Source organism: Mycetomoellerius zeteki, unplaced genomic scaffold (assembly GCF_001594055.1).
Source record: "Mycetomoellerius zeteki isolate Tzet28-1 unplaced genomic scaffold, Tzet1.0 scaffold210, whole genome shotgun sequence".
In the NCBI taxonomy this organism is placed as follows: Eukaryota; Metazoa; Arthropoda; class Insecta; order Hymenoptera; family Formicidae; genus Mycetomoellerius; species Mycetomoellerius zeteki.
In genome coordinates, this window is record NW_017257066.1 from 37,483 (window position 1) to 49,047 (window position 11,565).

General features: G+C 40.2%; 1 protein-coding gene across 2 annotated transcripts in view; it reads left to right on the forward strand.

The window, feature by feature from the left end:
* Nucleotides 1-11,565, forward strand: part of LOC108722563 (uncharacterized) — a 55,223-nt gene that overhangs the window by 28,753 nt on the left and 14,905 nt on the right. For both annotated transcript variants that reach the window (XM_018447743.1, XM_018447742.1), the window contains 2 exons: nt 2,188-2,657; nt 4,669-10,201. In XM_018447743.1, the coding sequence (XP_018303245.1) occupies nt 2,188-2,657; nt 4,669-10,201 (6,003 nt within the window). The remainder of the gene's footprint in view (nt 1-2,187; nt 2,658-4,668; nt 10,202-11,565) is intronic.

Consider the following 11,565-nt stretch of genomic DNA (forward strand, 5'->3'; position numbering starts at 1 on the left):
TTATATATATATATATATATATATATATATATACCTACGTTGAGAATTCTCGAGCATACATTTCTCCGCGATTGATTAATCAATCGAGCAAGCCTGTGAACGAGCGCGCTGTCGCATCTCAGGATTGTAATCATTAAAAGTCAGAATTTACCAACGGTTCGTTAGCGCCGTGTGCGAGCAAACACGCTCATAACATTCCGAAATTACTTTCAAGCTGGGAGAACATTAGCGCGAATTTTTATGTGTGTTCAGCCGGTTGCTTCTAACAGCGTCGTAATTTGCCTACCGTCTGTAGCGTAAGTGAGACTTCACAAGAGATGTACCTACTCCGTTATGCAGCTATCTTCCTCGGGCTGTCAACTCTTTGGTGGATCACTATAATTGCAACTTTGTATCATGCTCTTTACTAGATCGCTGCACTGCACTATAAATTATTTTGGAATCATCTCACTTATATTTCTTCAATTCTTCTAACTTTTGAAAGGTCATATTTTCAAAGGATTTTGAAATAATCTATTTTTTAATCGATAATTTATATTTCTTTGGTAGTAACAACTTAATTTTATTTAATGTTTATTTTGTTAGTATCTTCTCTAGAATCCGAATGCTACATATTTTTAGTAAACCCAAGTAAATAATTTACTTAATAAAGTCTTGGAAAATTAATGAGCTACCCAGTAAACGAGAATAGATTGAAAATTTTTCTATCCTAAATTTTTTATGCGTATTTTAAATAACGAATACTAATTTTTTTGGATTTAATTGAATTCAATTGGATTCAATTGGATGCAACTGGATTGAAAAATTGCATTTCCTATTCAAAATTTTGAATTGAACAATATTCACAATGCACAGAAAAAGCTGATATTATTTTTAAATTGAAAGGCATAGAGATATGCTCCATGCAATTCCTATAAATGAATAAAAATGCATTCAGGATTGAAAAACATTCATTTTTTAACATTCGTGAATCCATGTTTCTAAAAATCTGAATCCACACACATTTCAATCTATTTCAATCCATTCTCGTTTACTGGGTATTTTAAGGGAAATTAATAAGTATTATAAAATCAAATTTAATTATGATATATATATATATATATTTGACGAGATCGATTTATGCTATTTTAAATTTAAAAATCAATTCTAAACAGAATCGTAAGACTCGTAACGTGTTCTCGTAAAATTTATGATTTTATAATACTTATTAATTTACACACACACATAAGAACTTATGACTAGTATTCTAATTTTATGCGTATGTATCGTAAGACGTATGATTATTCATAAATATCTACGATTTCTTGTAAATTTTATGGCCATCCGGGAAAAAATACTTTATATATAATTATATTAAATTACATATAATTTTATACATTTTTTTTTTGTATATAAATTTATAAATGGACATATTTTATATATAATTATGTATAATTTTATATAATTATATATATATATATATATTATATGTAATTTTATATATAATTTAATATGATTTTATATACTATTCATTCCGATGACGCAACATTCCAAAATTCCCAAAGTCGGGACCAGGCCTACCAGAGCCTACATCTCGTATGTATGCTTGTGATGCGCACGCGAATTGTACACAGACATACGGGATTTTTAATTATATTACAATTTAATGTCGATTCCGAACGACAGTTTTTAAGAGGTTTTCTTGACAATAGATACTCTTGATGGTTTGCCAGACCGCGGAAGAGGAGCTACGAGCGCGTGAAAATTTCTTGGATTTGCCAGAGATCGAATCCGAATCTCCTAGCATGATAAGCTCGCGCGCTGTCCACCATGCTACGCTCATGCTCAGACACCCTGCATAATTATATACAAATATATATAATTATATATAAAACATTTTTTCTCGGATAGTAAGAAGCTGTCTGTAAAAATATTATATAAAGATATAAGCACTTAAAAATTCTTATAATCTTATAGGAATATGTTATGAGCCGATTCTGCATCGAATTTAGATATTAAACTCTCGCAACACACTAAGAGCTAAATTGATACGAATAATACGAATAATTACCAATATTTCGATTGAGTCGATAAATCCAATTTATTGGACAATTTTGTTTTTTATCTGTCTATCTCTACGATATTATCGCTCTCTTACTGAATCATCCGGTATAAACAAGTGAATGATGAACGAAATTGTTAAAAAAGGTTCGCGGCGACGTGGAAGATCGCACGCAAGATCTTGCTGCGGCGGCGAGGATCTGCAGAGCCTGCAGACCTTGAACCTGATCGGACGCGGGGGTGGAAGCAGTCGACAGCGCAGTCCTAATCCTGCGACAGGTGGCTCAGGTCAGGATCAGCCAGCATCAGTGGTGGATTACAGGCGGCTGGTGTTCATCAGCTCGGACTCGTCGTCGGGTCGCGAGGAGGACGATGCCGACAGTAGTTGCTCGAGCTCGTCCTATCTGAACGGACTGGCGCGCAACGGCAGTCACCACCATCATCACGCGCAGTCGCTCGAGGACTGCGACTGGGACTACTTTGAAAGCGGCTCTCTGCCGTTACCAACAACACCAATCGTCACCGTCGGCGCTGGTGTTAACGTCGCCGGTATAGCGGATACCATAGGTCAGGACGTTTGGAGTTGCTGCCCAGGACGCGGTTCCGCTGCTTGTCAGGTACCCCTATTATAATATTACATCATATATCTCACATATGATACGTTTGAAAGAAATTAAATATTAGATTAGTGCAGAAGTTTGATGTACTTTTATAAATAAACTTGAAAGAAGGATTATTAATTTCCGTTATATTTTCGAAAATTGACCAAAGATTCAAATATCCAATATTAAGGATTTTCAAAAATAAGTCTAATAATGCAGTTCTCTTAAGCATATGATTTGTAGTCATTGTTTTATAGCAGCTTTTTGAATCTTTTTAATTAATTTTTAATAAATTTATTTATTTGACTTAATATAAACCGTACATCAAAACGTAAATTTTTATTCACAAAACAATTTCACAAATAAATTGAATAAAAAGACAATGTTACGCGCGATGAGAACAGTTTTCCATGGACTCAACACAAATCATGTGACCGCGACTGGGTGCCGCTGGTTGTGCATCCGTTTGACAAACACATTGCTGCAGCTAAATTAATCATTCACGTTCTACTAGCGAAGAGAGTCGCACGGCAACTATACGGAATTCACGGTCACACTTTGTCAATAAACTCGAGAACTCGTATATCGAGCGACGCCTCACATTGATTACAACGATCGATAAGCGCTTCGTACTGAATTGTCACTGCTATAGCTTTTGAGTTGTTAACCCACATTTCTCTATTTATATTTCTTATAAGTAGAATGTATTTATAGAAAAGGTTTAATATATTTTTTTTCGTGCGCAATAATTAAAAATTTAATAATATCAGAAGACAATTTATATCTATTTTCTTAGCGCAAAATTTGAAATTGATATATCTTTTAACCGACATAGGTATTGATGACAATTTTTGTTTACTTATAATTTTTGTTTATAATTATTTTTTGACACTTATATTTCGACTTTTTTTAATAGAGGAGATGGTGATATTACGCTTCCCTCCCATTTATATTTTATACAATAATTTGGTTAATAATCAAAATTTAAACTTCAAATTTTATGATTACATTTGTTAAAGTGTTGTTTAATCGATTCTAAACTCAAAATTACGAAACATTTATTACATAGGACAATATTTATAAAAATGTAGCGACACTGCATTTATGACTCGAAAAGTAACAGGGATGGTAATTTGGCCTCCTACAAAAATAGATTTAAAAAACTAAAAAAAGTAAAACATTTTAGAATGTAAGCATATAAATGAATATATGTACACATAACTTCTGCATACAAGCTGTTCAGTACTAAAAATCACTAAAAATAGTACACGTAATATAAATTATAAATTAACAGTAGAGTTACAATCGATTATCAAATAATTATTTTAATATGAAAATTTCAAAAAAGAGGCCGCGACTAATCAATACGCATAGTCACATTAGCAAAATGCCATTGTTTAAGTTTGCATAACTCAAAATATATACAGTCAAATAAAATGTTAAATAGCAAATAACACACTCAGATATACATATATTCGTGTGATAATACGCTCAAGAAAAATTAGGAAATAGGTGTAATTAAATGCTAAAATGTACTTTAAAAACGTTTCGAAATACTTCAAAGTAAAAATGCGTTATAATAAGTGTTAGCTATTGAGTATTGACATATTAGCGTCATGGTGTGACGGCGAGCTACTGAACAAATAATTCCATAAGTAATCATTAAGATTCCCTATATAATAACGGAGATATTAAGAGAGGCCACAATATCTACACTGGCCATAATACTACCTTCTCCTCTACTTTTGTGACTGAAAATAAAAAAGTATATCGTATTCATATCTTATACTTTGAAAATAAAGAATTGTTAGTAAAAATATAAAACGCTTTGAAATTTTTGAACAGTAGTGTGGATGTAATTAGTCAATTCCAAATTAAATTGAATATAGAGCTAAAATTTATTTATTTAATGAAAGAGAAAAATAAATTACAATATTTTGAGTAAAATAGGAAGATAGACTTTTAAAAGATAACACTTTTCAAGATAAAGAAATGTCGCGAGCTATTATCCTGTCGTTCTATTCAGGCCTGCGGTGGTTCCCGAAGTGCGAACGTGCTTCCGGTACCGGTACCTATACCGGTCCCTGTTCCGTATCCAGTGCCGATACCGGCTGCTCTGTGGACCGGTGATTTTGCAGCAGCTGCATCATCCATGATAAGTCGCAGTGACGATCACGCCGAGCCGGGAACTCTGAGGTTACGAGGTGACCCAGCGGCACCTTGGTTCGCCTGGCACCCTCGATTCAACCAGCCTCTTCATGGTGCACGTCTGGATCCCCGACTCGCTGGCGCCTTCGATCCAACTACCTGCACCTTCCGCCCGCCTGATCAGGTATTGACTCCGAGATTGTACGGTCCAATAACCGAGACAATAACGACCGCAACGAATCTCGAGTCTTCTCAAATAACTCAAGATGTGAGAGACGAAGCGAACGTCGCATTGAAGACTGAGGAACTTAGAAAGGAGGAGGATTTGCTGGCGAAGGACATTAACGAGTCTAGTTCTTCCACTACAAAGAATAAAAAGAAGTTAGAAGAAACGGAAAACACCGAAACAGAAGGCAAAGAAAGTGAAGAAGAAACGGAAATAAACGAAGTGGCCACTTGTGAAGATTCGTTATTATCATCCTTCGAGAGGAGTGCACAAGGAATGTATCAGCACTCGCGAGAAGATTCGGGCAGCTCGTCCGGAAGATCGTCAGCAGATAGCAGCGATCTGGATGAGGATTCCAGCTCGCATAGATTCTCTAAAGTATTTGTGGTGAATGACGACTCGCTCACCAGCGACAACGACATCGAGAATAATGAAGGGGATGATTCGGATTCTGCTGCGGAAGGTGGTGTGACCTTGAAACGCGTCACTGCGATTCCTGAAGAAGAACCGGTAGTGTTGCAACATGTAAGATTACTGAACGAAGATATACTCATGGAAAATGAACGAGAAGTAAACAAGAACGAATTAGAAGAATGTAGAAGGCATTCCAAGACTTATATTTTTGGCAATGACCAGCTTAAAAGCGACGATAAATCATTGGATAAACCTGCTGCTAATTTAATTGACAAACGAAGAAGTCGCAATAAGAAGATCGGAAGTGATAACGATGATAAACAACTTCCTCTCTTATTACAACGTCGATCGATCCCAGAAGAGTTATATCTTGCAGATGATAATGATTGTTCTGATAACCGAATCGAATTGAAGTCCATTAGGATGCTCGATCCCGATAACATTGATCCACCTACAATTGTCTTGAAAGGCAAAAGACCTGTTTCGAAAATACAAATTTGCTCTGAAGCTGTTAATACATCGAAGGAGATTTTGCAGAATGGTCTGATCGAATGTCCAAAGTCACCTTCAAGCGACACCTGGGATTCAACAATTGTACCAGATTCTCTCGAAATTTCTGGAGTTTCCTCTGAAACTTCAGTTCCCGAAGAGACTGACATCGATCATCGAGATAGACTTGGAGTCTTCGATAACGGGCAGATTACGCGATCGATCATAACAACGAACGATTGCGAGAAGCAAGGAGATAAGCAGTGTTTATCGGAGGCAGATTGTTCGAATGTCGATATCATTGCCGACGCGTTTACTGACAGTTGCACCAGCAACGAGAGCAACACTACGGGTAGTGAGGTGAGCAGCGACGAACTTCACGAATACGAGGTGACTCCGATCGAGTCATCCTTCGATTATAATAACGAGATCGCCGCAATCAACGACGAATTACTATATCAAATCGGCAAGAAGAAAACGGAAGATATTTCAAAAGGAATCAAGGAGAATGGTTATCATCTTGGCAATAATCATGATGACAAAACAAGTCCGACAATGACGAAGAGCGGCGCCAAGCAGAGCTTGCAATCTGAGAGACCGATCAGCGGGCGGTCTTCAATAAAGTCGATGATCGGCGCGAAGGACGACAACGACGACGACAACGACGACGAAGACGACGATGAGGGCTATCGCTCCGTTACGTGTCGTCGCGGCGGTCAAGATGGCGGACCAGGAGACAACGACCCTACGGTAGTAACGGCGAGTGAGGAGCGAGTACAAGCAGACATAGGCGATACGATATCAACCAGCAGGATCCAGGAGATGATGGGGAGCGCGGAGGAGCAAGACGGCAACGGCAGCAAGGTGGACATTGCGCATGACGGCCCGGTGAGAGGCGAGATTGCTGTTCAGGTGGGAGGAAATGGTGATGGTAACGGTGTTAGTGGTAGTGGTGAATGCTCCGAGGAGGGGGACGCGACACGGTTTCGCTCAGTCGAGCGACGCCCGTGCACTCGGCAGGAGAATGGATTCCCAGCTGACGGCCAAGCGTCGGCCAAGGACCTTGCCAGAGACTCAGCTCAGCACAACAGCAGTAACAATACTAGCGGTAACAATAAGTATAGAAGTCTCGTGATGATTACCCAAGAAGCGTCATACCAGCCGGTAAGCGTCGTCACGTCGGACACCACGACATTGCTGCAACCGGATGAGATCCATTCGGCTGGAAGCCAGGGAGGCTTGGCCGGCTACTTCCAGCTGGCATTGGAGGCGGCGAGTGAACCACAATTACATCGTAAAAACGCTCCGCGTAAACCGCTGATGGTGAAAAGATTGCCAGCCGCAGTCGCGGTCTCCGCCGTCACGACGAGTCATCAATCAGCCGAGCTTGAAGTGGATAGTGGATTGAGTGTCGGTAGCGCTAGTGAAAGCGACGACGTGTCCGTGAAGAACGTGCCGAAGCCGCTCAATTGTCGACAGGAGAATGCGGATGACGTATCGAAGGATCGTTCGGTGTCGGATTATCGTGAATTACGTATTTCGTCACAGTCTAGTGACGATAATTCAGGTACTGGTGGTGTTATTATACTCGAAGAAGGTCTGGCTGATGATGATTCCTGGGTGGAAGAAGTATCTCACGATGAAGACGAACCGGGCGCGACCACTGCTACGGAAGAAAGCTCCGAAGATGAAGCTAATAACTTTGGCGATCGTGAAGAAGAACTCAGAGGCTATCGTAGACAGGCGATTGATTTTACCTTGCACACGATCGTTGAAGAATCCTGTGAGGAGAGTGAAACGGAGCCTAGTCTGGCTGCGGGAAGTCCTTCGAAAAAACCGCGACCACCTTCTGCTTCAGAATTGGAGAAATATTTCTTTTTTGGATTGGGAGGTGATGGAAATAGCTCCAGTATGGGTTCGCGTGAAGTCGACAGCTTGTCAGAAACCTCGTCGATTTATTCCGAGGGATTGGAGTCACTCGGCCAAGACGAAACTAACGGCAGTGGTCAAAACCAAGACAGGTCGAATAACAGTGACGGTTTTCTAAATTCTTCCAGACTGGAAAAATATTATCTATCAGAATTTCTCGGCTTCGATCAGGATAGAAGAGATTCTGACGGTTCAGTAGGAAGTGATTCGGAAGGGAGGCCAAGTCCAGAAGCACAAAGAAGAAAAAAATTAGTGCGTGCGAGAGGTACAGGTAGATCTCATAGTTCTTCTCTGGATAATTTATTGGCTCTCACACAGAGCTCACAAAACTTGAGCTCGCAAAATTCTCTTCAAGATCTAAGTCTTAATCAAGACGTACAGGAGACTCAATCTGAAGGTTCCTCAACAGAGACTGATGGTACTGAAGACGGGCAAACCGCTGTATTTGGCACGGACGGTCAATTCGATACAGTAAAACGCAAGAAGAAAAAACCGCGAAATCTGGGAACTCAAAGTCCACGCGTATCAGATGATCGGAACAAGACGCCGGAACCTAACAGAGAAATGACGCTGATGAATGAAATCGTAATGGAAAACGAAAACGAGGAGAATTCTGAAGACTCGGACAGAGCGAAGACTCCGCAACCAGAGTCCGTTCTGTCTTCGTCTTCCTCGCCGTCCACTCTTACAAATAATAGCAATACGTTGAACGCGACCTCGTCCTCACAAATGGATTCAAGAAATTCGGTTTCGATGAATTCAATTGACGGGCAACGATCGAAGCAGCAATCGCGGGACTCAGGCTTTGTTGGTAGTTGCGACGATCTTCTTCAGCATCAGAAATTGCCGGATGAAAGCCAAACAAGTGGCATTGGAAGCGGTGGCACCGAGATCGATCAAGAAGCTGACAAAGATCGCTCGCTCAGTAAGACTACGGATCATCCTCAGAACGCGAGTCAGAACGCTATTAAGGAAGGAGCGACCGGTAAAAGCAACTTGAAGCATCCGGTAAATCATGCAAGTTTGCCGCACCTGGCGAATGCCTCACTATCACGTAAAGATAGTTTCAATAATTGGTCCAGCGATGAGGAAACGAATCTCATGATGTCAAAGATGCGGCAGTTCTTCAAAACGATGGTGGCCAATACGAATGGTCAGGGACAGAATGCTACCAGCGCAAATTCCGGCGGCGTTTCTCCAGCACCGAGTCCTCGACTGCCAGGTTATACCTCGAAAGCACGACTCTGTGTCCAGAATCGCACCAAACCACCGCAATTGGTATATTTTGAGAACGAGCTGACCCGATTGATGAAGACGGTGCCGGGAATACGTGACGAACAAGTGCGAGAGATCGTCGAGTATCTCAGCTCAGAAGATACGTGGTCGGATTCTTATGACAGTTCAGATTACACTAGTTCCGACCTCGAAGGTGCCGCCGGAGGTCGCAGATCAGCCTTGCAGGAACAGATCTCGCAAAGTTGTCAACAAATCATCAGTAAATTTGACACTACTTCCGCTGGCGGTGACGCAATTCTATCGGACAAGGAGAAAGAACAAATGAAAGGACCTGGGTCAGGTTCTACGATGCAACCTGCGCCTTGTCTGGGTAGGGATACTGCTTTCGTTTACCAAAAATTGGTACAGAGCTTCACAAAAATGGCCGGTGACGGCGTGAGTTCGGACACTAATTCTACGCCGCACAGTAGTCCGCCATTGATCGCCAAAGTAATGCATCACATCGGTAGTCGGCTAGTAGCGCTGATGCACGAAGTTTCGGAAGGCGGACCGGCCGCGCATCATCCTTCTACATGGCGACGGTATTCTCAGCATCATCGAACCCCATCTTCGGCGTCTACCACCGAAGACGATGATTCAACATCCGATTCCACTAACGCACCTTCGTCAGCGCATTTGCTACCAAGGTCAAAGTCTCACGACCCCTTATTGCTGATCAATAGTCATCCAGCAGTCATCACCGGTCAAGAAGGAGAAGAACGAGAGGCCAGTGACTACGAAAGGTTCTCTTGGCGCGGCAGCTTTGAGTCTACGCTCATGGCTGCCGACTCGAGGACGAAATTGAGCCTGTTAGCATGTTCTGGTGACGTCAGTAGTGGTAGTAGTGTCAGTGCAAGTGCGAGTGCCCTGGCCGCGAAGCGGCGTAGCGCCGGCGATTTGCTGTTCAATCCGAAGAGCTTTTCTAGAGAACAACTGGACAGAGTAAGAAGTTGCGGTTCGATCGGTGGCGGAAGCGGGGCCGGGACCGGCGGAACTGGTAGCGGCTCCGTCGAGGAGAGGATATGGAGTAACAGGAGAAGGTCTTCCGTTCCCGATGCTAACACCAGAGGAGAGTCAGGTGAGTCTGAGCGTGACTATCTTTACGTATATGTGAATGAATGGAAGTAGTGTGCACTCCTCCACGCGGAGTGATCTCTCGTAGATCGTATTACATCGCGGAAACAGTGGTAATTGGCATTACAGCTTGATTTTGCCTCGCCAACTTAAAGCAATCCTGCGGGTCGCTCGAGCGTTCCTTTTCCGCAATTACGTATGGTGCAGACTGAGCACGTTAGACGTTACAGTCAGATCGGTCCTGATAATAAGATTGTACTTTATGTGGAATGAATAGCGTAAACGCGCACGCAGTGGCAAGTCTAATGTAATTGTACTTATATTGGTAAATTAAGTCGGAATTAGGAAGCGTGCAAGCAACTCCACACCTTGTTTGTGTATTTTGTACTGCACGCGATTCCGATTCTGTTTCAGTTAGTTCTACACAAGCAAAAAAAAAGATTTATTGATTATAAACAGTAAAATTGAATATAAAAAATTAATAAAATAATGAAATTATTATAATTATGTCTTATAAATATTTCATGAATGATTTGTTAAATTATTATTGAGTGTATTAGAATCAAATAGTCCGAAACGAAAAGTTTCATCGTAATTATAAGCGAATTTAATTGAATTATTGAAATTCGCGGTAATTTTCAATATAGAAGGTGGTATTATGAGTGTAGATATTATGGCTGCCCTTAATATCTCCGCTATTATATAGCGAATCTTAATGATTACTTATGGAATTATTGTTCAGTAGCTCGTCGTTACACCATGACGTTAATATACCAATACTCAATAGCTAGCACTTATTATAACGCATTTTTACTTTCAAGTATTTCGAAATGTTTTTAATGTACATTTTAGCATTTAATTACACCTATTTCCTAATTTTTTTTAAACTTGACCGTATTATCACACGAATATATGTATTTTTGAGTGTTATTTGCTATTTAACATTTTATTTGACTATGTATATTTTGAATTATGCAAATTTAAACAATACCATGGCATTTTGCTAATGTGGCCTTCTATGAATATTGATTACTTACGACTTCTTTTTTGAGATTTTCATATCAAAATAATTATTTGATAATCGATTGTAGCTTTACTATTAATCTATAGTTTATATTAAGTGTACTACTTTTAGTGCTGAGATTTTTAGTACTGAGCAGCTTATATGCAATGCATTTTAATGAATGTCATTGTCAAGTTTTAAACTTAAATATTGATTATTAACGAAGTTATTGTGTAAAATGTAACTGGGATGCCACATAATATCACCTTCTCCTCTGTATATATTAGGGCTCGCTATTATACGTTTAAACGAAAACACGTTTACACGTATAATTAGCATATCCGTTTATTATTAGAATCGTTTTT